At 39.1% G+C, this 27,746-nt stretch overlaps 1 protein-coding gene across 1 annotated transcript in view; it reads left to right on the top strand.

Annotated features, from left to right (window-relative positions):
* Window positions 1–20,543, top strand: part of DNAJC5B (DnaJ heat shock protein family (Hsp40) member C5 beta) — a gene marked incomplete at its 3' end in the record, with an annotated part of 67,989 nt that extends 47,446 nt beyond the window's left edge. The window contains exons 3-5 of the mRNA XM_082674577.1: window positions 3,162–3,375; window positions 6,675–6,846; window positions 20,449–20,543. Coding sequence (XP_082530703.1) covers window positions 3,162–3,375; window positions 6,675–6,846; window positions 20,449–20,543 — 481 coding nt within the window. The remainder of the gene's footprint in view (window positions 1–3,161; window positions 3,376–6,674; window positions 6,847–20,448) is intronic.
* Window positions 20,544–27,746: the final 7,203 nt, after the last annotated feature.

The raw sequence follows: 27,746 nt of genomic DNA, 5'->3' as shown, positions 1-27,746 counted from the left end.
TAAAGGCTCGTGTTCTGGTTGAACATTGCATCACTTTCAAGTATAAAATGAGAAATTATAAGGAAGATCTTTAAAGTGAATAGGCAATGTTATATTTAAATGTACTCCAAGCAACTCTCCTTTCACCCTAAATTCCATACATGTTTTCCTGCCGTACAGACACCACCAAGGGGGTGAGTCATCGATCAACTACCTCCTTGAGCAATTGTGTAACTTTGGCAGCTGCCTCTGCTAGCCACATTTCCTGAGGATTCCTCAGGGCCAAGAGCATCTGCCATGAGGAGTCAGAGCGCTGCTGATTACCAGGAATTGGATTTGTTACAAATGGAGATGCTCCAGCCCTCTGAATTTGCCAGCTCCATTGTTAGAGGAATGTGATAAATAGTTGAGTGCGTCTGCCCTTGAAAGCTGACAAAGATCCAAGCAGCTTAAAATGACACGTTTCTCCAGATAAGTCTTGGGTAGTGTGTGCATCGGTCTACAACTGAAACCTAGAAATAAAGAAATATATGTAAAGAGGCATTTTCCAGGGATTTTTTTCTTTCAGGGCAGAAGTAAGAGCCTCTGCATTTGGTTGGCCTGGACATGATCTCTGGAACTGGTAGGGGAAAATGCTGCAATTGTATTCCAGGGCACAGAGTGAGAATTCCAGGAATATTGAGCCATTAAAATTAATGTGCTTAAAGAATCCACTTGAGACTTTCTGATAATGACTGTTGTATTATTAAAGTTTGAGGACTTCTTTCTTCCTTCCTCCCCCCCTCTAATTTGGTAGTGGGTCATTTAAGGGAACAAACTCTAAACTTTCAGTTATTAAAGGAGCATAAAATTTTTAACTGGAGCTTAAAAATACTTAGGGAAGGAAACTGCACAAGTAGTATGTATATTTTTTTTATAACAAGAATAAACAAAGAATCACCTATAATCTCAGCTATAATCACAGTTAAGCATGGTTATAACCTTTCATTTTTCTCTTTATTTCTACTTATTGTTATGCTTTATTTTCTCTATATAAAGACATATATACAATTGTCTGTGTGTGTATGTGCATATATGCATGTGTAGACGTGTTATGTGTGTATGTGTGTGCGCGTGTCAAGGTCACCAAAGATTTCTGTAACACTAAACCCAGTGATCACTTCTTAGTTGTCATTGTACATGACCTGTCAATAGTACTTGACACAGGTGACCACCCTCTTCCTTGAAATACTTTGTTCACTTGGATCCCATCACCCCATATTCTCCGGATTTTTCCTTCTGCATCACTGGTCTTTCTTTCTTCATCTCCTCTGTAGTTCTTCCTTCCCAAAGCTTAGCCCTTGGACTTATGTTGGATCTAACTCACTTGGGAATCTTTTCCAGTTCCATGGCTCTAAATACCATCTACCTGCTGAGAACTCCCAAATGTACATCTCCCAGAGTAACTCTCATTTGAACTCAGGCTCATATATCTCTCTACCTCCGTCACACTTGTAAGTCTCATATGCATCTCACAGGTGTTCAAAATAGAACTGTGAATCCTAGCAAATCATTTCCTACTACCAAAAAAAAATCTCTTGCCAACTCTTTAAATAGTAACTCCAAAATTCCAGTTGCTCAAGCCAAAACTTCGGTGCCACCCCTCATTCCTCTTTTTCTTTCACATCCCACAACCAATCCATCAGCTAGCCCTCAAAGTGTACCAGAATCCAACCACTTCCAACTAATCATCCACTACCACACTGGTCCAAACCACCATGAACTTCCCCTAAAAGAGTCTCCTGCTTTTGCCTTTGTCCTCTCCAAGACTGAGTGATCCTTCTAAACTAAAATCAGATCATACCACTTTTCTTCTCAAAACACTCCAGGAGCTTCCCACATCACCTAGACCAAAAGCCAAAGTCCTTGCAATGTCTTACTTTTCTAATTCAAAAATATGTAGGAGGCAGCATAATGCTCAGGGTCAGATTGCCTGTGTTCAAAGCCTGGTTCTAATTATTAGCTGTATGATGTTGGACAAATTACTTAACCTCTCAGTGGCTAAATTTCCTAACTGTAAAATGGGATTATTATAATACCAGTCTCATAGAGCTGCAGTGAAGATTAATGAATTAATATTTATAACAGGCTTACAATAGTCCTGGCATGTAGTAAACATTATAAAAGTTTTTTTTGTTTGTTTGTTTTTGCGGTACGCAGGCCTCTCACTGTTGTGGCCGCTCCCGTTGCGGAGCACAGGCTCCGGACGCGCAGGCTCAGCAGCCATGGCTCACGGGCCCAGCCGCTCCGCGGCATACGGGATCTTCCCGGACCGGGGCACGAACCCATGTCCCCTGCATCGGCAGGCGGACTCTCAACCACTGCGCCACCAGGGAAGCCCCATTTTACATTTTTAATACTTGATTATAACTGAAGAATAAAGAACACTCACAAATCACCCCTCTGCCCCCAATACACACACAATGCAACACAACACACACTCATAGCCTTATGGAATTGCTTTATGATCCACAGAGGAGAGAGGGCCTTGTACTCACAAGTAAATTTCTACAGATTATTTGAAATGGGAAGACCTATTTGAAAAGAGGTCAAATACACATTTGAATACAAGGTAAGTCATGGTATTTGTCCATAAAAACAAAAGGGAGTTAGGATTTGTAAAAAAAATTGTGAAAGGGTCATAATATTTATTCAAGGGTGTATAAATCAGAGATTTTTTTTTTGACAGTTGAGTTTTAACTTTTAGAATATGTGGTGTGAAGTTTTGTTAATTCTGGAAAAGTCTTCCAGTTCTAGATGAAATTGTGGTATAAACTGGTCCTATTGCTGGAACTCTTAAAAGCCTGTGCATGTTGAGGTGGGCTACTGATGAGCTTCCAGGTAAAAATAAACTTCACATATTTGCCAATGGCAAAATGTCTAAGACTCAACAGCTATGCAGCTATTGAGAATTCCTTTGAGGATGTGAGGGGAGAAACAATACTATGGTGCCTGCACATTAGAAACACGAGGCAACATTTAATGGAAACTTGCTTAGTTGAATCAACATTATTATGAAATGTAACATTTCATGGTATTTACACGTATAAAAGATGTACAAATGAATAATGCCCTTCTAAAATGTCATTGTAACACCTGTCAAGTAACACTTTCCCTCACTTTTTTTTTTTAAATTTTAAAAGAAAATTGGCCTTGAAACACCATCCAGACAAGAATCCAGATGACGCAGGTGCTGCTGAGAGGTTTAAAGAAATCAACAACGCCCACACAATACTAACTGACACGTCAAAGAGAAACATATACGACAAGTACGGATCACTGGGACTCTATGTGGCCGAGCAATTTGGAGAGGAAAATGTTAATACCTACTTCATGCTGTCAAGCTGGTGGGCAAAGGTGAATTGGATTCTTTGTTTCTCTTGAAAACAATTTCTTAGAAGATCATGATATTATTCACTCTTTTAGACTCCATCTCAAAGAAAGTCTAACCTTGCTATATTACTAAACTCTTACAGATAAAAGGAGCTGTTATTTAAGGATCGTTTTTGCTTTAGCTCACCAAGTAATTATAAAATACAGCATGGCTTAAAATACTTCTAGACATTAATTAGATTTTAATTTGAAGCTTCAGGTTAATTCTGACTGCCCTCCCTACCCCCATAATGACAAATTAAGAACTGGCTCATTGCTGAAAACCTAAAATAATTTATTAGTGTGACAACTGTTTAAAAATTATTATGGGACAAATTTAGCCATGTACTTTCCTATCTATAGCATAGGCTACATCAGCAAACACAGTACTGCAGAGAATACATGGTAATTAGGTCATAGGTTCACATGGAGCCTGCTGGGAAGTAGTGGAGAAGGAAATGAGGGGAAAAAGGTAAGAATTAAATAGGGCAGCACACTGAGTTGGTGAGAGAGAGGAAGAGAGAGAGAGAAAAAGGATATCTAGTCAAGAAAAAGGCAAGATTTTTAAGGACTTAGTGCGACCGGAATTGACTTTTGACAGTAAATTTTGTGGGATTTCCTAAGAATCCCTAGTATATGCATGCTTGGTGATAGTTTTATATTTGTTTATGAGTATTAATATCCTTATCTTCTGATAAAAGTATACTTACATATAAATCATACATATGGTCCATCTGCATCTTTTTTGGACAGTTCACATACATGTAGTAAGTCCACAGTTCACACATTTTGTGAAATCAGATGAACTCGCATTCATATGAGTTGTAATTAATAAAGAAACAGCAGATCTCCAGAGGCAGATGTCATGTTCAGTAGTACTCTGCCACTTTCTTCCGCTAAAATAAATCTTGCTAAACTGAATAGTTTTATATATGCAGGACAAGAGAGAATATGTTTTTGTTCATAGGCATGGGGAGAGAGAGTCTGCAGCCTAAAGCCTCATTTGCCTTCTGCAGTCCTCAGAATTCCTTTTCTTGGGGATAACTGGGAATCCCACTGAAACCTTTTTTTATCACTCAAGACTTGGGAGGGAGACAAGTTTCTGCCTAGAGGATGTGGAACTTAGAATGAGAGTGTACATATTGTCAATGTCATTTATGATGATAGTTTGAATGTTTATGTAAAATACAGGCTTCTGTGGGAAACTAACCCCCAGGTATGACACTATTTCCATGGGAAGGTACATCTGGAGTACTAGATAATTTACACACTAGCACCTGACTGCATATTGGGGCCTACCTGCATAAAAAGGAGAATAGATTTCCTTGCCCAGGAAGTTGACAAAATTGATCAAAATTCATATAGACAAGCAGAAGCTGTTCAGTAGTGTAAGAGATATACATAAAATAATTCCTGATGTGGCTCTTTAAAAATAAGGCTACAAAGAAATCTACCTTCCCCTTCTGCTTGTGCCAAAGCCTAACGGCCCAGTGCCCTTTAGAGTGGCCTGGCACACAGTGATCATGTATTAAGTATGCATGACATGTATGAATCAGTGTACCAATTTGAAAATATTTTAAAAACAATGGACACCTACTTATGCCTTGTACTGCACTAAGCACTGCAAGGATAAGGCAAGGTTATTTCTGCAACAGGCAAATAATCTAGTTGGAATAACTAAAGAACAAAACAATACATGTATCAAAGGAAATTTTCAGAGAGGAGAAAAAATATGGGAATGGAATAGTGAAAGCAAAAAAGGTCAAAAGTAGGTTAAAAAAAGGGGGTGCTTGTTGGGGCACTGGCTCAGGAACACTGCACAGGAGGGTCTTAGAGGCAGTTGGTGAGGAGGAAGTGTTTTTATACTTTTCAGAGTAATTTAAGAAATGTATGACTCTGAAGATGTAGAGAATCCATAGCAAAAAGATTATAGGTGTGAGGGTGTATAAAATCACTTTCTATTTCAAATAACATACTTTTAATAAAATCATAAACGTATTTTGCACAGTTAACAAACATGGGATTGTTTTCACTTCAAATTGGATTGGGAGAGTTTAATCTTTTAATCTTTAGCTATGGCAAACTTAGTGAGGAAACCTTTTATATGCTCGTGGGGAAATCCTGGTGCTGTTCACTAGGAGGAACAAATCATTTGTTTATCTACTAATCAATTAATACCTTCATTAATTCAGTAGGCATTTCCTGTCTACCACACTCCAGGTACTAAATCCTTAGGTAGAGGAGGGATTGAAAGACAACTAACATATAGTTTAGCCTTGAAGAAGTTCACAGTCTGAGACAGAATTATAAACTCATCACTGTCTTAAAGTGTCAACAAAATAAGACTATGGTGGACATTTGTATGGCATGCAGTTGGGGCACAAAGGAGGGAGTAATTGTTCTGGAGGACATGGGAATCAGGAAAGATGTCAGACAGAGGATCTCTGAGATAATCTTAAACACGGAGTGGGTATTTTCTAGATGACTAAGGAATGGGACAGTGGGTGTCTAGGCAGATGGTTCCATAGGGAGAGCAAAGCTCTGCAAGGATGGCAGGAACAGGGCCATGCTGGTGCAGGGAAGGCACTGGAAGAGGCCAGATGACCATTAATAAGGAGCTCCAGCCTTTTCTAAGAGGCAGGAGAGTCGCTGCATGGGTTCAAGAGAACATGTCAGAAACCTCCAGCAGCAATGTGCAGAGTGGACTAGAGGCAAGAGGGGAAGCAGGGAGGTCAGTTAGGAGGCTACTGAAGTGTCCAGAGCAGAGATAAGGGGATCCATTCTAAAGCCCTACCAATCAAGAGAGAGGCAATGGGGAGGGGGCAGAGATGGTAAGGAGAGAGACTGCAGGACGTGGTGACTGAGAGGAATGCGGTGGTGTCAGGACTGGCTATCCCTAGCTCTTCTTGGTGAGAATGACTCAGTGCCCTTGGTTAGCCCATGTGACCTGTAGAGGTTATGTGTTGGTTTGTTTGTTTGCTCTGCTCTTAATAGTGATCACCATGGCTTAAGAATAAAGAAGAAAATGTCATACTTCATTATTTGGCTGCAAGTCACTTGTTCCTGGCTTAACTTGTTAGGCGAAACTCTGTGAGGCATTTGTTTCCAAGGAAACTAAAAAGATAGTCCTCCATGGAATAAGGATGAGGGTGAATATGTGGTCTCTGGGGTGAACTGTGATGCCTTCAGGTCTCTGGAGGTACATGGGTCCACACTTGATTTCTGGGGTCTCCTACACCCCACTACCCCTCACCCCTGTTTTGCTTTGCCTCTGGTTCCCCTAGACTTTGTTTGTCATCATTGGCCTCTTGACGGGCTGCTATTTCTGCTGCTGTCTCTGCTGCTGTTGCAACTGCTGCTGTGGACGCTGCCGGCCTAAGTCATCGATGCCAGAAGAGGACTTCTATGTGTCCCCAGAGGATCTTGAGGAGCAGATCAAGACTGACATAGAAAAAGGTACAGCAAGATGAGAACAGAGTAGGGGGTGTCTCTTCATAGGCCTGGCCAAGCACCAGGCCCCACGGCGATGGCGATCACTAAAGGGAGAGAGATACAACGACCAAATGGGGGGAGTGCCGTAGACTTTTACCTTTGGTGCCTCTTTTGGAGAGGGTGAAAGGACAGTTACCTTTACCAGCCACAGAGAAAAGCAGAACCTAACACTGTCAGAAAGAAGTCATGAAATATGTAAAATCGGATGAACTCACATCTGAGTTTATGATCACAAGGCAAAGCTAGCACAATTCACAGTCTCATTACAAAAGAGTGAACTGTGGGTTCAGGGAGGTTTGGGTGGGAGTGCCCAGGGGTAGGAGGTAGGAGAACCAAGGCAGAAATTTCTCCCAGGAGAAGCATGTCAGCCTGTTACTTTAGGATCTCTATTCAGATAGAAGGGAATGGACATCAGAAGAAGTCAACAACCCTTGACTTTTCTTCCTTTTGATTACTTGATGATGAGTTCTGGGTAAAACTGGGGGAGGGTAGTCTTTCTTCCCCAGAAACGCAGCTTCCTTCCAAAACCACACATTCAGAGCTAGCCTCAAACCAGCCTCAAGAATACTGTCTGATATAAACGGGACTGTTTGCTTTGTTAAACCACCTGCACGTGCCTGTCAATGTGTATGCATGGCCGTGATAGATCACTCGATTCTTCAAGTTCACTAGACCCAGCAATGATAACGAAAAAATGTAAAGAAAGACAACAATCTCACAGAATTCACATCATCAGGAATACTTCATATTCTCTGGGAAATGCCTTTGTTTAAACAAACTGGAGTCAAACCTGCCATCATCCCTTCTGTCTTGCAGCCATAATCCTACTGTCATTTTCTCCTGCAGAATGCATCATTATTCTGGGTAATAGACTTCATCGCTAAGTCACAAAGAAGCCTGGACAGCCAAATAAACAATTCAGACTGTGACCCACTGCTGTCAGAACTGCGGGAATCAGGCATGGTGCACTTCTGTGTACTATACTCTGATTCCTTTGATCACAATGAAGCAGAAATTCCAGGACATCAGACAGAGGAGAGACTGTTTAAAGGCTTCCAGATACTTTCAAATTCCCTATCAAATGTGATGCTAAGTAATACCCAGTTATTACCCACCCCGAGTCCAGCTTAAAGAAAGGAGTCTTCAATCATGTGAACTGTACTTAGTCTCAGACCATTTTAGGATTGGGAGATCAGAGAGGACAGAAGGGATTTTCCTGCAAGCTGTGATTCCTTCCCAGGGGGACCACTGGGTGGCCAGTCTGGCAAACAGGGGGTTTGTTCTCACCATTTTGTATTACTGCCCCTGGAGCCAAATTGTAGGCCCATCGTGAAATACAATTACAACTTTCTTTTGCTTCATTTGGGATATAAGATGACAAATCTTCTAACAGGGCATACACACCAAAAACAGCAAGCAAGCTGTATTACTCGTAAATGGGTTAAACAGAGATACACACGTATAAACTCTTCTTCAGGGAAGAGTCAGTGACTTCGGCATAAATTGCTTAAGAATGATGAGCCCAGGGGCTTCCCTGGTGGCGCAGTGGTTGAGAGTCCGCCTGCCAATGAAGGGGACACGGGTTCGTGCCCCAGTCCAGGAAGACCCCACATGCCGTGGAGCAGCTGGGCCCGTGAGCCACGGCCGCTGAGCCTGTGCATCCGGAGCCTGTGCATCCGGAGCCTGTGCTCCGCAACAGGAGAGGCCGCAGCAGTGAGAGGCCCGCGTACAGCAAAAAAAAAAGCGAGAACGATGAGCCCAGTGCATTCATCTCATCTGCTCTTTTGAGGGAGATAAACTGTTATTAGATCATGTCAGGGGGCGCTGGGCCCATTGTTCATAGGATCTCCCATAATATCCATCAACCCAGTCCAGTCACTGACAGAGGATAGGAAGGGGCAGTTAGATAGGAGAGTACTGTCATCGGCATCCACTGTGTCAAGCTTATCTTAACTTTTCCTTTATAGTGCGGAAACCAAGTCTAGGTGAACTGAACCTAGATACCTCAAATCCAGTGTTCCACACTTTTCTGAAAAGCCTCAAAGTCTTTCCTTTTTAAATTAGATAAAGGCTCCACCAGGGCATTTCAGCAGACCTTCTTTGCAGAAGATTTCTTTTCTGGAACAGAAATTCATACTCAGTGCCAAATTCCACCCAGATTTCCTTCCTGCAGAGTTGTTGGTGATAAATCTACATGCCGTTCACTGTTCTCAGTTCTGACACCCCAGAGCTACCAATTCCATTGCAGAGGTCAGATTCCAGACTTAGTAAGTCACGAACCCATTCGACTGTGTTACTGTTAGTCTTAACCAAAAGGAAAAACTCTATCCTATTCCTAAATATTTAAAAGCTCCTATGCAGAGTTAATCAAGGTTTTCAAGGGCCAGAAACTTACACAATTTGGACAGTCCTTTTAGGGATAAAGAATATCAAATTACAAATACAAAATTAGATCTGAAAGTGAATACTTATTTATAATGAAAAAAAGAAATTACAAAAAAATTGCAAAGCTTAAAAACTGATAAATGTCTTAAATACCATAAAATTTGAAAAACAGCAACAGTCTAATTAACTGCCTGACACACCTTTATGATACTTTCCCCCTGTGCTTTCTGGGTGCGTATTCTTTGATTGCCTCTTCACTTAATAATAATTTCATTAATATCACTTCCTTAGGGAGAATAGGAAAATTACTGTCCTTCCTCTAGCATGTTTCTTCAAAATTTGTTGTTTATTATTGGTAGATCAGAAAAGTTTCAGTCTTACAACCATTATTGATAATGTTGTCTAACTTTTTAGGGATTGTTATCAGATTTAAGAAAACTCCTATCTAGTTTATTTCATATATCAGATGTAAATTTGGAAGAAATTTTTCCACAGACCAATTCTGACTACACATCTCAAACCCTGTTGCCCCTCCATCACCCAATACTTCCAGGATCAGAGCCCACTGGACACATTCATAATGTGTGACACCATGTCTGGCATGGATTTTCATGTCCCCTAAGCAATTAAATTGGGATAGTGAGCTATAGGAGTTATCTCTAAAGCCATTGTTATGCCAGTATGGCTAGCAATAATTATACACAGAGTTGCTGCAAGCCACAGAAACACAGTTTCTGTTCAAGAGTAGTGGTACAGGGTGGGATTTGCTAGTAGAGAGGAGAGATTTGCTTGGGTTATTGTGTCTCTTTCAAGTATGTGAAAGAATGTAATCTAACTTCTACCCTTAAGAAATAAAGGAGGGAAGTTCAAAACAGTGGCATCTTCAATATTCCCTGGTAATTTTAGAACTTGTAAATTGATTCCCATCTCTTTCTCAGAATAAAAATATAATCCCAGTGGCATTCTAGGAACACAGGGGAATTCTATTATTCTTATGAATCAATTAGGAGCAAATAGAAGAGAGACAGTGTCTTGGGGGGTTGTCCATATCCCCTTTTTTGTCTTGGAAAATTTGAAGCTTGAAAGATAAAGGTGACGGATACCAGGTTATTTCCCTTCCTTTCAAATGTTCACAAATTAGAAGTTCCACTTTGTGAAATTTTGAGTGTTATATTTAAAACAAGCTCATTTAGACCTTATACTGCTCTGTTAGATAAAGGCCACAATGCAGTAGGAATTCTACCAGTCAAGAGGGCTTTACAGAACATCTTGAGATAGAACACCATTCCCTGGGACCCTGTGTGTGTGTGTGTGTGTGTGTGAGAGAGAGAGAGAGAGAGAGAGAGAGAGAGAGAGAGAGAGAAAGAGAGAGAGAGAGAGAGAGAGAAAGAGAGGAAGGAAGGAAGGAAGGAAGGAAGGAAGGAGGGAGGGAGGGAGGGAGGGAAGGAAGGGAGGGAGGGAGGGAAAGGAAGGACGGAAGGAAGGAGGGAGGGAGGGAGGGAGGGAAAGGAAGGAAGGAAGGAGGGAAGGAAGGGAGGGAGGGAGGGAGGGAGGGAAAGGAAGGACGGAAGGAAGGAAGGAAGGAAAAGAAAGAGAAAAATGAAGAAAAAAGAAAAGGAAGGAAGAAGGTATAGAAATGAGCATAAATGGAAACCTGTTATCTCTAAATACCCTGGCAAAGCAAACCAAAAATACAAGAGATAAGTTCAATTTTTTTCCAAGCTGCAAGCAGTGGACTGAAAACTCCCAGTTAAACTCAAAAATTTTCTTGCAGAGTCATGATTTCCTCACTTTTTTGAAGGAGAGGAAATAGAGTGTTTAAGGGAGAAGATTTTCTAGTGGGTTGACCTTGGATCTAAAACTGTGAGATTCAGGGCACAGGAAAATCTGTTGACTGCTTAACTGTTCTTGCTACTCACCTGGATGAAACCCAAATAAATTCACAGCCACTGAGCTGAAGAGGCCATATGGCTTCTAATTAGACTAGCTCCCAGCCAAGATATTGAGACATTTATTACATTTGCTGTTCAGCATTCATCACACTTTATTGCCCAGGAAAAGGGCACCAAGGAAGAGATTAAATTCATCCTTCCTCATTTCACCAATCCCACTCAATCTCCTTCCTATCCCCTTCCCCCCAGTCAAAAGGAACTGATTTCTAAAAATAATTCATGGAAAATAATTCTTGCAACTAGTCCAAAGCCCTTTGCTGCTTCTTTATATGAAAATGACAAGTAAGCACCATCAAGGCCCTGGGCCGGGACAGCAGGACAAGTGAGTCAGCTCAGAACGCTGCCCCGGAAGCTGCTCCAAGGGGACCCAAGGTTTCTTCAGGTTTTGCCTGCTAAGGTTCAGTGAGCAAATTTACTAGACAGTCTTTTCACAGAAAACATTTATTGAGCACTTAATATTTGCCCGACACTACGCTAGGGGCTAGAGAAAAGAAAGACGCGGTCCCTGCTGTCTTGGACCTTACAGTATCGCAGAGGAGATGGGAAGACAAGTACTCAACAAATAGTCACACAATGAGCTAGCTAACTTACAGGTATGATAAGTCTGCCAAAGGAGAAGCACAGGGGCTGTGACAGTGAACACTAGGCGGGCCTGACCCGGATGCAAGTGAGGACAGCTTCCCAGAGGAGGTGACATTTAAAGCTGAAAACGTAAAGAATGAGGAGTTAGGGGTGGGAGATTATGGGGAAGGAGAACCCTAGAAGGGAGGGATCTTGACACCAGCACAGCACCTGGCACAGCACCTCCCAGCATCCTGTGGATAATGGTGAATGGAGCTCTCGATGCCAGGCAAGGCAGGGATAGTCACATTAGGCTGTTCAAGTGAACAGTTTGATCAAGGAACTGAATGAAGAGGAAGTTATGCAGAGAGCATATTTGCAAATAACCCCAAACTGGGATATACCCAGTCAAGGGCTCAGACCATCAAAGTGAAATGTGATAGATGGAAAGCAGCTGGAATCCTGGACAGTTGGTTAGATAAGAGCAAAAGCAGTAGGATTTTAACTAGGATGAGGGGAAAGGGAGTTGAGAGAAACCCAGGAGGTTCTGAGGAAGAAAACGCAAAAAGGTAGAGGTGAAATATTATTCAGCCATAAAAAGGAATGAAGTACTGATACATACAACACGGCGGATGAACCTGGAAACATTATGCTAAGTGAAAGAAGCCAGACACAAAAGGACAAACACTGTATGATTCCATTTACATGAAATATCTAGATTAGGTACATTCATAGAGGCAGAAAGCATACTGGTGGTTGCCAGGGCCTGGGGGGAAAAGAGGAACAGGGAACAACTGCCTAATGGGTCTCCTTTTGGAGAAATGTTCTGCAACTAGATAGAGGCAGTGAATTATATATTTAGTACACTGTGAATGTACTAAATTGTTCACTTTATTTATTTATTTAAATTTAATTTTATTTATTTTTGGCTGTGTTGGGTCTTCGTTGCTGCACGCAGGCTTTCTCTAGTATGGCGAGTGGGGGCTACTCTTTGTTGTGGTGTGTGGGCTTCTTATTGCGGTGGCTTCTCTTGTTGCGGAGCACAAGCTCTACGTGAGCCAGCTTCAGTAGCTGTGGCATGTGGGCTCGGTAGTTGTGGTGCGCAGGCTCAGTAGTTGTGGCGCGCGGGCTTATTTGCTCCGTGGCATGTGGGATTTTCCCGGACCAGGGCTCGAACCCGTGTCGCCTGCATTGGCAGGGGGATTCTTAACCACTGCGCCACCAGGGAAGCCCCAAATTTTTCACTTTAAATGGTTACTTTTATGTTATGTGAATCTCACTTCAATTAAAAAATATCTGTAGTAGAGGAGAGAGGGGATTTGACTACAGAAAGAAACTAAACACCCTTTCTTCAGAGAAGGAGAAGGTTCTTTGTTTCCTGAAAATTCACCCATGGCAGGGAGTAGAGGATACCACAAAGCATCAGTATTCACAAAGTGTGGGGAAATGGGAAAGTTGCTTATCAGTCTTTTATGCAGCTACCTTGAGAGCAGTACACTATTAGTGGCTAAGACAGAAAAGGGCTTTGAAGTCAGTCCCATTTCAAGCCCAGACTCTATTAGTTACCAGTAGAGATTCTGGGGGTAATTCACTTAACTACTTTATCCCTTATTGTTTTTACTTATCAGAAACATACAAATGAACATTATGTGCCATTACCTTTAGGTTCTTTGCTTGTTGCTCCCTATTTAGAGGTAACTGTTACCCTAAATCATCTGTAATCATTTTCCTTTTTTAAATTTCTGTTTTATTGAGATATTTAATTGACATACAGCATTGTATAAGTCTAAAGTGTGCAGCATAATGACGCGCCTTACATATATTGTGAAATGATCACCACAGTAAGTTTAGTTAATATCTATCATCTCATATAGACACACAAAAAAAGAAAAAAATGTTCTTTTCCTTGTGATGAGAAGTTTTAGGATCTACTCTGTTAGCAACTTTCAAATATGCCACAGAGCAGTGTTAACTGTAGTCATCATATTGTATATTACAACCCCAGTATTTATTTGTCTTAGAACTGGAAGTTTGTACCTTTTAACCACATTTATGCAATTCCTTGTCTCCTCACTCTCTGCCTCTGGTAACCACAAATCTGATCTCTTTTTCTACGAGTTTGGGTTGTTTTTGTTTTTTTAGATTCATGTATAAGTGAGATCATACAGTATTTGTCTTTCTCTACTTGACTTACTTCATTTAGCATAATGCACTCAAAATCCATCCATGTTGTCACAAATAGCAGGATTTCCCTGTTTTTTTTATGGCTGAAAACTAGTCCATTGTATATATACACCACATTTTCTTTATCCACTCATCCATCAATGAACACTTAGGTTGTTTCCACCCACTTCTTGGCTATCATAATGTAATCATTTTCTTATTATTCTTTTTAGTATTACAACTATATATATTTATGTTCCTAATCAAGTTTATTGCTTGGTTTTACATTTCTGAACTTTAAATCAATGAACTCATACTCAACAATTATCCTTCAACTTCTTTTTTTTTCACTCAACATCATATTTCTGAACTTCATTCGTACTGTGATTGTCTTTCATTCATTTTCACTGTTGTATAATATTCTTCTATGAGAATATCCCAGAACATTTATTTATCCATTCTACTGCTAGTGGATATTTGGGTATCCAAATCCACTTTTTTGCCATTACAAACAGGGCTATTACAAATATTCTTGTTATGAATGTCTCCTGGTTCATGAGTAGAGTTTTCCAGGTACTGGGTTGGCCAAAAAGTTTGTTCAGCTTTAAGTAAAAATAAAAGAGACATTTTTCATTTTCACCAAGAACTTTATTGAACAACGTATTCATTAACTGAATGAACTTTTTGACCAACCCAATATATACACAGGAGTGGAATACCTTAGTCAAAAGATGTGCATATCTACAAGTTATTAGATAACACCGAGTTGTTCTACAAAGTTGCTGCACTAATTTCCATTAACTAATGAGAGTTCCTACTGCTTCACATCCTTGCCCTCACTAGACTATAAATGTGTGCCAGTCTGGTGGATGGGAAATGGTATACCTTTGTGATTTTAATTTTCTTCTCCTTGAATCCTTTCAGAATCTTACTGGTTGTTTGGGTTTCTCTTTCTTTGAAATGCCTATTCAAGTCTTTTGTAGGTTTTTAATATATCATTTGCTTTTTTCTTACTGACTCTTTTTTGGGGCGTGGGTATTGACTCTGTTGATCATGTTTGTTTAAAATGTATTTTCCCAATTTGTGGCCTGGTGTTTCACTCTTTACGGTGTCTTTTGATAAGCCAAAGTTCTTGATTTTAATGTAGTCAAAATGTCAATATTTGCCTTTATGCTTAGTGATTTCTGTGTTTTGATTAAGAAATCTTTCCCTATCCCAAGGATATAAAGGTGTTCTCCTATATGGTCTTCTCAAAGTTTTATAGTTTTGCTACTCATGTTTACGTGTTTAATAACCAGGAATTGATTTCTGCAAGTGGTATGATGTAGCGTTCCAACTTCATTTTTTTCCATATAGAAAACAAATTGTCCCAGCACACTGATTTCTAGTCTTGGTTTTGACATACATTAAGTTTTAATAGATATATGGAACAGTTTCTGGGCTTTCTGTTCTGGTCCGTTGGTCATTTTGTCTATCTATATGCAACACCAGGCCCATTTATAATAATTCATAACACTGTTCAGGCAACTCTTCCTAATTTGTTCTTCAGGACACTCTCACGTATCCTTGGCCTTTTGCTTTTCTATATAAATTTTAGAATAAGCTTTGTTAAGTCCTGTACCAAAACTTCTTTAAGCAAAATATTTGGGATCTTGATTAGAATTGCAGTGACTGTGGATAAATTAGGAAGAATTGACATCTTTAAAGAATGAGAGTCCTCTAATATGTGACATGGTATACCTCTCCATTTATTTAGGTTTTCTTCGTTGCCTTTCAATAAAGATATCTCTTTTATATCTTTGGTTGCATTTATTCATAATACTTTATCCACTTTCATACAATTATAAATAAATTATCATAGATTAGTTGTTGACTTGTTTCTTAGTATATAGGAATGTACTTTTTTTTAACATTGATTTCGAATCCAAGAAACTAGCTAAACTCTCTATTTCTAATTATTTATCTGTAAATTCTTTAGGGTTTCTACATACCTATCTATAACATTTGTGAATAGTGATAGTTTTGATTCTTCCTTCCCTTCCCTTATCATTTTTTTAGCCTTTTCCTTGCCTTTCTGTGTTTGTTGAGACTGCCAGTAAAATGTTGAAGAGAAGATGCTTTCAAGATTGCATAATGATTGTGAAGTTTGCTGTAGGCTTTTGATCAGGTTAAGAAAGTTGTCTTCTATTACTATTTTGTTAGAATACTTTTTTCTTCACCAATTGAGATGGTAATGATTTTTCTCCTTTAAATTGTTCACGTGAATAACTATATGAATTGTTGCCCAACGTTAAAACAATCTTGAATTCCTGAGATAAACCCAAAGCAGTCATAATGCATTAACTATTTTATTTTTTTATGAAATGTGTTTGCTAATATTTTTAGATGTTTGCATCTATGTTAATGGGTGAGACTGGCCTATCATTTTCCCACCTCAAACTTTCCTTATGGGTTCTATACCAAGATTATGCCTCATAAAATAAATTAGCAGTGTTCCTCTTTAACTCTTGAAAAGTTTGTGTATTACTGGATTTATTTCTTTCTACAGGACTGTGTAGACCTTTCTGGGCTAATGTGTTTTTATACAAATTTTAAATTATGGATTCAATATATTTTATAGGCCATTTAGGTTTCCCTTCTTCTTTATTAAAACAATTAGTTCTTCAAAATTTCCTCTTGTTACCTTTTACACATCTATAGTATCTGCATTTTTGTCCCATTTTTCATTCCTTATATTGGTTATTTCTGCTTTCCTTTTTTAGCCATTCTCACCAGATATTTGAAAATTTTATTCTTCTCAAATAAATGTTGTCAGTTTTATTGATTCTCCTGTATATTCTCTCTACTTAATTTCTATTTTTTATTATTTCTCTTAATTTATTGTTGTTAATTTTCTAACTTAATTTTTATACTTCTTAATTTTCAGTCCATCTTCTTTTCTGATATTAAGCTATTAAGGCTATAAATTTTTCTGTAAGTACCAGTTTGGCTTTACATACACACACGTACACATATGTTCTTATAATCTAAGTTTGAAACATTTTCTTATTTCCATTATGATTTTTTCTTTAATCTGTAAGTTAGGTCTATATGTGTCTTAATTTGTAAACCTGTGGGGTCTTTTCTCATTCTTTATTATTGTTTGTGTCTAACTGAACTGCAGTATTATCAGAAAATGTGGACAGCATGAAACAATATTTTGAAATGTCTTGAGGCTTGCTTATAGCCTAGAACTTAAATGATTTTACATATGTTCCACATTGCTTCAAAACAGTACATTTTGCATTTGTTAGGTTCACTGTTCCATGTATGACTATTAAATAAAGCTAATTTGTTGTATGTATTAGTTTGCTAGGGCTGCTGTAACAAAGTACCACAGACTGGGTGATGTGAAAAACAAATTTATTCTCTGGCAATTCTGGAGGTTAGAAACCTAAGATCAAGGTGTCACAGGACTGGTTTCCTTAAGGCCGCTCTTCTTGGCATGTAGATGGTCATTTTCATCTTGTGTCTTCACAAGGCCTTCCCTCTATGTATGACTGTGTCCTAAGTACACAAGTCATACTGGACTAAGGCCCACTCTGAGGACCTCATTTTAACATAATTACCTCTTTAAAGACCTCCTCTCCAAATATGGTCACATTCTGACAGACTGGGGATTAGAACTTCAACATATGAATGGGGTGGGGGGCAGGGACACGATTCAGTTCACAACATTACACTTTTCAAATCCTTTATAACCTTAAAGATTTTTTGCTTGCTTTATCCGTCAGTTACTGAGAGAAGCATTCAATTCTTCCACTGTGCTGATGGATTTTTCTATTTCTCGATAAAGTTCTGTCAATTTTTGCTTCCTATATTTTGAAGCTATGTTATTAGCATATATAAGTTTAGAATTTTTATGGCTACTTGGTTAATTGAATATTTTATTATTATGTAGTTACCCTCTAGCTCTAGCAATGCTTTTTGTCTCATACTTTGTTTTTAAAATACAGTTATATTAGCTTTCTTTTCCTTAGTGTTTGTGCAGTAAATATGTTTCCATCCTTTTATTCTCTATGTTTTTTTGTCCTTATGTTTTTTGATGTGTCCTTTGAAAACAGCATATTGCTGGGGGGATTTATTCAGTCTGGCCATGTTTTTTCTTTTAAATAGAGTTCGTTTGTATTTTTTATAACTAATGATATATGTTTTTTTCTATGAACTTACTCTTTTTGAGAGACAGTATAGCACAGCCTTTAAGAAAACAGATTCTGAGAAATACTGCCCAGGTTTTAAAACTAGCTCTATTCCTTACTACCTGTGTAATGCAGGCTAGTTACTTAAAACATTCTGTCCCTCAGCTTATCTGTAAAATAGCTATCATAATTACCCTACCTTGTAGTGCTATTATTGAATTAAGATACATAAAGCACTGAGAACAGTGCTAGACACATAATAAGTACTGTATACATGCTTTCTGTTAATATTTTATTATTATAATTATCACTTTAAGTTGGCATATTTTTTGTTTCTACTTTCTTTCCTTTTTTTCCTTCTTCTGTACTGATAGAATTTTTTTTTCACATTCCATTTCTTTCTCTCTTCCAGTTTGGAAATTATATTCTCTGTTCTATTTTTTTAGGGCTGCCTTAAAAAGTTATCAAGCATACTTAAGTTACCAAAGTTGAAAGTTAATTCTTACCTTTATCCTCTCCTGAACAATACAAGAACTTTATAACTCTTTAATTCTGATCATCTCCTTTCTGATTTACATACCATTGTCATAATTTTATCTCAATTTTAAGTCTCATAAATTATTATTGCTTTATATAATAAATAATTGTTTAGTTTTACTTATATATCTACTAATCATTTCTATATACACCACAAATTTTTCCATGTGATAACACTTCTTTCTGTCTGAATTATAACTTTTAAATTACGTCTGCTGGTGGCACAACTTCTGTTTTTATTGTCTGAAAATACCTGTAAATCATGCTTAAAAAAATAAATGTAGCAATAAGAGGGTTTATCAACAAATTTAGGTTGATATCTTCTTATAGTATATTGTAAACATAATTTCATAGTTTTCTGGCTTCCATATCTGCTATTGGAAAGTGAGATTGCTTTAAGAACCGTTATCCTTAGTGTTCTTCAATATCACTAAGATGTTTAAATATGAATTTCTCTTTAATTTATCCTAGTTGGTTCTTGAATCTGTGGATTGGTGTCTTGTATCAATTCCAGGAAATTCTCAGCCATTAAATCATCAAATATTACCTCTACTCTTCTTTTCTTTTCATTTCTTTACGAAAGTCTTATTAAATATAAGTCAGAATATCACTCTATTCTTCATGTCCTTTAGCCTCTTTCCTATTTTATATCTTTGTTTCCCTGTGCCACATTCTGATTAACCTCCTCAAATCTGTCTTCTATTCCATTAATTCTCCCTTTAGCTGTTAAACCCTATTCATCAAGTTTTAAAAATTTCAGATGTGTTAATGTCTAAAAGAGATTTTTTATTATTATTAATTTCAAAATCCATTTGATCACTTGAAAAACAAATCTAATTCTTTCTTATTCTGTGTCTGGTAAGTGCAGGATTTGAAGTCTTTCTGGGTCTGACTGGCTTTCTGTTGTTTCTACTGGCTCTCACTCAGTGTGCATTGTTCCTATGTGTAATGTTCCCCCTCCCCCCATCTCTCTCCCTCTCTCTCTATTTCTCCCTATCTCTCCCATCTCTCTGTTTTTTACTATGAGTTTATGTTTCTTGCAGTTTGTGGGGGATTCTTTGAGGGCTGGGTTGAAGGTTGGGGCCATTCACTTCTGCTCTGTGCTTTTGCACTGGACCATTTTAAACTAAATTATCAGCCTGAGGTTTCTTAGAACACACAGGTATTGTAAATTTGACCTGCCACATTGTGTGCTCATTAGCTTGCTAACAGACATTTTTAAGGGAGGTCTTCACTTCCTTGTCAAAACTCAAGACTAGCAAAATTCCTTGCAGATTTAAGGCTATGGTGATTTAGATAGCACATAACCATTTGGGGTACTAGCTTTATGTGGAGACCTTCCTATTAGACTCTTCACCCAAGCAAACTCTGGGTCTTGGCCTCTCTCCCAACCAGAGCCATGTATGCAATTGTCCACTGCACGATTCTAGAGGTATTTTTCATATAGATACACACTGCAATCTATATGACATGGATGGCAGCCCTGTCCTCATCCCCACAAAATGGTGAAAACTAAAGCTCAAGTTTATCAGTTTTAGAAATTGCCTCAAAGTGAAATCTGGGCTTAGTGCTTTGGTTTTATAATTCTGTAACTAATAGAACTTAAATGAAGAATAAAGACAGTGAGTGTATCCTCCCTTTTGAAGTCCTTTAAAGGGTAGGATCCTTAGTATCTTAGGAATTGAAATGATTTGCTAATCATCATTTCAGCAAATTTTTGCTACCACTCGCCCCATTAAATGAAATGTTACATAAGAGGGTGTTTACTGGTTTTCTTTGTTTATTTTTAGATATGGACTTTCCAGTTGTCCTCCAGCCTACAAACGCAAATGAGAAAACACAGCTAATCAGAGAAGGACCTCGAAGTTATTGTACAGACTCTTAATATTGAGCCCATTGAGGGTCCACAGTACCTCCTCTTGGTTCAGTCATGTCTCCAGGTGGTCTTGATGGGGGATGGTAGGGGACATGAAATGCTGTGAACTTTTCCACATTTGTATTTTACTTTTAGGTTAAGGAAAGATGATTGCTACATAATTTTCTCAGTATGCAGATTCACTCTTTGAGTAGAACTCCTAATGGAAACACACATTCCATTTTAATGAATAAAGGCCTGAAGAGTTGTTTTATGCTCCTTGTATGAGGTAAGACAGTGGCATTGGACAGGCTTATGAGCCTGCCCTTTATGTGAGCCAGACCTAGTTCCTTATAGACTAAAGTAGTATTTCAAAACCAAAGCCACTTTTCATCTATTTAACTAAATGTAGTATTCATATCTGCCTTTAAATATCAACAGCAAAACATACATGAGAATTTAGGAGGAATATTTTGTGTGTGTGGAGATTTTTCCTGTCATATTCAATATGGCTACAGAAATATTTCAAAGGCAAGAAGAAATTATTAGGTAAAGACAAATCGTATTATTTTAAAGTATATTTTTGAAAGATTACAAATTGTCACTTACTGAAAACTGACAAAACCAGGAAGGAAGAAGTTTTGTGTGTACTTGTAGATTGGCATAAAAACAAAAACAAAATTTCAGCCTGGTTAAATGTTATAAATGATCCAGAAAGTAATTCTGGGCCCAAACCAGCCCCAAACAATGTGTTTAACAATTTTAAGTTAAAATAATTTTTGTCCAACAGGCTTAGATTAGCCAGACTAAGAAAAAGAAACACATGAGGTAAAGGACAGAGTTCTAAATTCTACAGCCTAAATTTAAATTTAACGGCATATCACTCACCCCATCTTCAGTGGGATTAATAACACTGACCAGAAAATGCTCTGCTCTGTGCACGTTGAACATTTATGCTCAGAGGTCATCTCTGCATTTACTTGTTTGAACCTTATATTCATCACGTGGAAGAAACCATATGCTATTTCTAAAATAGTAAGCAGCAAGTGTTTGTTTTTTTCCAGGTCTTCCTTAGTTCTTTATGTAATATTGCATTTTTCAAGATCTTGTTATGTTTTTATGTAACACTGCATGAAATGCCGTTTCCTTTTTTTCTTTGTTTCTTATTCTGCCTCACCACCAAATTACCGTTAATTAAAGTTAAATATACATTGTAAGTGGGAATTGGTGTTATAGCTGATAGTTCTGACATAACTAAAACTCTGCTCTAACTCTTGAGTTACTGGAATTCTTTTTTTAAATCGACATAATTAAGTAGAAAGAGCCCTGGTTTGAAAATTAAGAAACTGGTTCTAATCTAAGTGCTCACAAACTAGCCCTGTGACCAAGTGAGATGAGAATAATATGGCTAATCTCTCTGACTCTGTTTTCATATCTTCTCTGTTCATATTCCTAATTGCTGCCAAGATCAGGTGAAATAGTTGAAGTGAAAGAACTCTGAAAAGTCAAGTATTTAACAAGTATAAGATGGTTTCACATGAGTTTGTATGTGTTGATACACATAGACAAATGTAATGTGACTCTTTATGTATATAAACTCTCTCATCCAACAAGACCCATGAAAATACCCAATACTAACAGTGCCAGTGACCAGTAAGTGCTCAGAACTCTACTCAACAATTGAGTGCTACTTTCCATTTGAAGGGAACAATGAGATAAACAGCCCCACCTGGGGATAATTTGAGCCACTACATTTCCTTCCTGAGGCCTCTAACCAAAACATCAGTCCTGTTTTTGAACAGGAACTTACAAGTCACGAAGCTCATCTTCTCTTTCTCTCTCAGACCTCTGTTTTCTTTCTGACGCGGAATTTTTTACTTCCACTCCCAGCTTTCCCAGAGAGCTGGTACAAGAGTGGTCGCGGTGAGAATAGGGCAGGAATTAGAATCAGAATCAGATGGTGGAATTCCTGGAGGCATTCTGGCCAATGTTTCCCACGTAGGGCTAGTTTCTAGTTACCACGGTTGTGGCAAATGCATGCACATGGATGTCTCTGAGTGAGAGAATGAATTCTACAGAATGCCCGTTAGCTACATAGAAAAAAGGATCCACTCTCCATCTGAGGAGGGGCCACGTAAGCATCTTGTGGAGTTGCCATCAGGAATCACCTGCTATTATTCTGAGTCCACAAGCATCTTAGTGAAGAAGCATCGAGGAAAGAAAGGACATGCTGACTGTGATCCTCAGCAATGGCTGCATGGCTCCAGTTCATGCAGGGTTAAATAAGCTGCCACTTCAGTGGCTCACTACCTAATCCTGGTCTCCAGGCTATCAGAGAAGGGGATTTCGTATAAGGTTTCATAAGTCAACCATTTATTTATCGTTTTGCTGTCTTACATCAGAACATAAAAATATATATGCATTTTTATTTACCACAATACACACATTTTATTTCTTTGAGCATAAGTGACATTCTATTTCTACATTTCAAATGGTATGTAGACTAAAACACATTTGACATGGCCTTGTCTGGAAACACACTTACCTGGCAATGCACTGGCTGATCTTCTGACCTACAGAAAGGGTTCCAATTAAGGCTACCTGATCTCTGTGACAGGCACAATAATGGTCCCCCAAGATGTGCACATCCTAATTCTCAGGCCTTTCATGGCAAAACAGATTTTATGGATGTGATTATTAACGACCGTAAGATAGGGAGATTATCCTGGATTATCCAAGTGGGCCCTATCTAATCACTCTGGTCCTTACAAATGGAGAGCCTTTCCTGACTATGGAGAGAGAGAGGTGACGACAGAAGAATGGTAAGAGAGATACAATTGACAATCAGAGAATGACTAGAGATATGCTTTATAGATGGAAGAGGAAAAGGGCCATAAGCTAAGGTGAGCAGGCAGCCTCCGACAGCTGGAAAACTCAAGGAAATGCATTCTCCTCTAGAGCCTCCAGAAGGAAACACAGCCTAGCAAAACATTGATTTCAGCCCACTGACACCCATGTCAAACTTCTGACCTCCAGAGCTGTACGAGTTCAACACTGAATCAGTGCTCCTCACTTGTTTCTTCCTTGTCCTTTTGACTCCTTATTCTATATTCCTCTTTTGTTTCACTCTCTCATCCTGTCTCTTTAATTTTACTTTCTGCTTTGTCCCTTCCCTTCCGTTTCTCAACACTCCGTCTCCTTCCCTGTCCTCCTCTCCCACTTCCACCTTTCTTACATTTGACCTTCATTTCCCTGTTTTAGTCTCCTAATCTCTCTGCTCACCATTGTCAACCCTCTGCTTTCACATTTACTGGAATTTTTAGATAAACTGAACTTTTGGCAATCTACCCCAACTGGTGTAGGGTGCAGAAGGGAGAGACAGGAAATAGCCTGGGTAACAGGATATTAGTAAAGGAATGTCTTCCCTCCTCCAACTTCAAGCACAAATAATCATAACGCTAATAGGCAAAGGGGGAGCAAAAGTATTTTTCATTCAGTTCTCTGAGTATATTGACAAATAGAAATAATTTTAGAGACCAAATTATTTGAATGAATGGCAAGGTAATTTATTAGACATTAATTTTGGTTTGTCCTTAGTACTGTAGGAATCTCACTCGAAGGAATGAGTGCTCTCCTGATTTTTTTTTTTTTTTTTTTTTGCGGTACGCGGGCCTCTCACCGTTGTGGCCTCTCCCGCTGCGGAGCACAGGCTCCAGACGCGCAGGCTCACCGGCCATGGCTCATGGGCCCAGCCGCTCCGCGGCATGTGGGATCTTCCCGGACCGGGGCACGAACCCGTGTCCCCTGCATCGACAGGCGGACTCCCAACCACCGCACCACCAGGGAAGCCCTCCTGATTTATCTTTAAAAGGTCACTCCCTTGCTGCCCTAGCCTCAGAGGTTAAAAACAAAGGTAGTCAGACACATGGAAAACAACCACCTACGTATGCTTTTGTTTGGGCTGTTGGAAAGGTGCGTGCTGGGAACTCCCTGGTGGTCCAGTGGTTAGGACTCCACGCTCTTATGCCCAGGCTCAATCCCTGGTCGAGGAACTAAGACCCCACAAGCCACGCGGCACAGCCAGAAAAAAAAGAAAGAAAAAAAAGATGTGTGCTGAAATTTTAGGAAGAGACGTACCCCCATCATGAGGGGCCTCTAGACTAAAAACAGGTTGGAGAGTTTTGGGGGGCAGTTCCCAGAGTAGCCCAGACTTGTGTCCCCACAGAGGAGAGGCTCTAGTGAGATAGCACTTGGATGCCTCGGTGACAAAATTAAGTCAGGACTTTGTAGACATTAAGATTCTTGGGCCCACATCTGGCCCCTCAAAGTAACCACACAGAGTTGGACACTGAGACCTCAGGAGCAACCGGGGGACAAAGACATAAACCCTTGCAGACCCCTTATAATCTGAAGAAGGGGAAGGACTCTCAACACCCGGCTGAAGTGAAATTTCTTGCTATCCTGTTAAACTGCAGCTCTAAGCCAACGTTTAATTTAGAACACACCATCAAGAGACTTCCCCCAGATCTGTTCCCAAACGTCATTCTTTGCAGGCTTTCTAGACCACCCTGCCTAGGGCTGTTAACACCCTCCACCTCACGCCTCCTATTTTCCTTCTCTGCTTTTTCTCCTTAGTACCTTTTTATCTTTCTCCCACACCACAAGGCCTAAGATTTTTGTCTGTTTTGTGCCCTGAATTCCTATTGCTTAAAAGAGTGCCTGACACATGGTAGACAGTTGGGGCATATTTGTTAAATGAGTAAATGTTTAACCTGTGTCATAGAATAAAGAAATTCCTACCTGCTAGAAATGCAGAAGCTGCTAGAATCCTTAGTTTTTAGGGAGGCTTAGCATATTAATAGCAAAATTAATTAATTTAATTAATAGAAAAATTGATACGTTAGCTTGGCACCCAATCAAACCTCTGGCTCAGTTTCAGAGTTATCTTTTTTTTAAATTTCATCAGCCAGCCATCCCTTACTCCTCACTGATAAGAAGGTGAATGTCCATTTCCAGGCAACAGTCCTTCTCCAAGCAGAGAAAGACCTTTATTCAAGAAACACAAGTCCTCCTCTCCAAAACCCCTCTTCTTCCAGCCTTCAGCCCTCCTAAGCACCTAAGTAACAGTCATCTTCATATTATTCCTGAGCAGTTCTAGACCACAAAGGGCCAGAAATTTAGATTCAGTCACATATAACCAGTTTCTGTAAAACAAAGCCATTTCCCAATTGTAGGTGGCTCAAGTTAGCAGTGATTTCCGGAACTACATCTTAGCGTCAGCATTTACATCTGTGCTTTGCACAGTGCTAAAAATGAAGAGACTAATAAAGACCTGTTGATTAATTCTCACAACATATACCATTTCTGAGAAAAGTCTTGCTCCAAAAGGGGACTTAAACATGCTCAGTGCCAAAATGTGATACAATTTTCTGGAATTTTCATGCTATTCCAGGGCTGTCCCCAAGAAGCAAAACTAAATTCCCAGAATCATATCAGCAGTTGCAGGACAGAGGTTAACACATTCTGCTCACAGCTGGGCTGCCAACGGAGCTTTCTCATAGCTGAAAATCTGATTATCAGCTTCTCCAATGCCTGAGAACCCCCAGGCACATCCCTGTTCCCAGGGCCAGGAAGAAGCGTCTTACCTGGGAAGGTTTTTTCTTCTTACTTCTGAGTAATCTTCTCTGGTACCCAAATATCTCCACTCCTGAGATGTCCAGATTCATCTCCAGATTCATCTCCTTTCATCTACGACACGCTTTCTTTTCTGGTGAAGAATAATTCGGGGAAATTTTTTAGTACAGATATTCACTTTGGGAATGAAATTCCAAAATTTTCTCTAATTTTTTTAGAATGATCTATTTGGGCATGTATACACACTATTTACTAAACTGATATTTTCAGAATTATTATAATTGCAAAAAGCAATATTTTAAAGCTAACCTAGATTAGCTTTATGAAAGTAAAAAATGAAAGCCATCAAGCAATGAAAAGTATTGCCTATATACTGATTAACTTATTAGCATAACAATTTTCTATAAAATGCCTTCATTTCAAAAGTTTATTGTATTTAGCATGGAATTTATTTTTTTAACTCCATATATAGCATACTAGGAAATTTAATTTTCAGCTACCAAAACCTGAAAGATACATGTTATTCTGAATAAGAGGGTAAAGCTTTAATAGATTTTCAAATGATTCACTTCCCTGCTTATCTCCTGCTTTTCTTAGTTCTCTCTCTTACCTCTTCTCAGCACATCCCATACCCCCAGCTAAAGGATTTGAAAGGTGGAGGAAAGTGTTGGGTTTTAGGATCACAGGTGCATTTGTATTTGAAAAAACATGATTCATTTTTTCATAAATTAAAAATCTGTTGCACGAACAATAATAACCAACAGTCCCCGTGCTCAGGACCTGACACTGTCCTAAGAGCTTTATATTAGCTTTATATATTTAATATTTACATATTCACTTAATGCTCACAACAACCTGTGGGACAAGTACTATCAGCATTATTATTCCCCAGTTTTCAGACAGTCTAAAACAGAAAGGTGAAGTAACTTGGCCATGATCACCCAGTTAGTGAGGGGTAGAGCACCCAGTTAGTGAGGGGTAGAGCAGACTCAAGTCCATGATGTTAACAGCTGCACTATATTACCTCTCCACAATGATCTTATATTTCCAACTACATTTGTCCCTGAAAATGAACCTTCTACGCCTCCCTGCCCAGATCCTTCCCAGGGTTCTTTTATTTTCAAAAGAACTGTCACTCCTGTCACTCCTTTTATTATCTACCTTTCTCTTCAACTGCCCTTTGCTGCTCAAGAAGATTCCTCTAGGGAGTGGCCCTTACTTAATTCCCAGTGACTTCCTCAAGTAAATCCTCGAAGACTCAAAATCCTCAAATTCCTCAAGAGCAAATTCCTGAAGGCTTCCTCTGTGCCCTCCTCCTTCCCCTGCTACCTGCAGCACCTGCTTCCTTGGGAAGCCCGGGTGCCTTTCGTAGGGCTACCTGCCACTTCTCTTGCCTGACCAATAACTGCAACGTTAATCAAGTGAGTGAGAAGTTGGATTTTTTTTTTCTTCAGGGTTTTTTTTAGTCTGTGTTAATCATACAAATATTCATGTATACAGTCAGGAGAAACTGCCTCATCTTTGTCGCCTCCCAGGCACCAGGAGGCCCCACCGCAAACAGCCAGCCAGCTTGCTTGCTGCCACACCACTGTCCAGAAG

This window comes from Grampus griseus (assembly GCF_964374135.1).
Source record: "Grampus griseus genome assembly, chromosome: 17".
NCBI classification, from domain to species: domain Eukaryota; kingdom Metazoa; phylum Chordata; class Mammalia; order Artiodactyla; family Delphinidae; genus Grampus; species Grampus griseus.
This window is presented reverse-complemented; position numbering and strand designations above follow the sequence as displayed.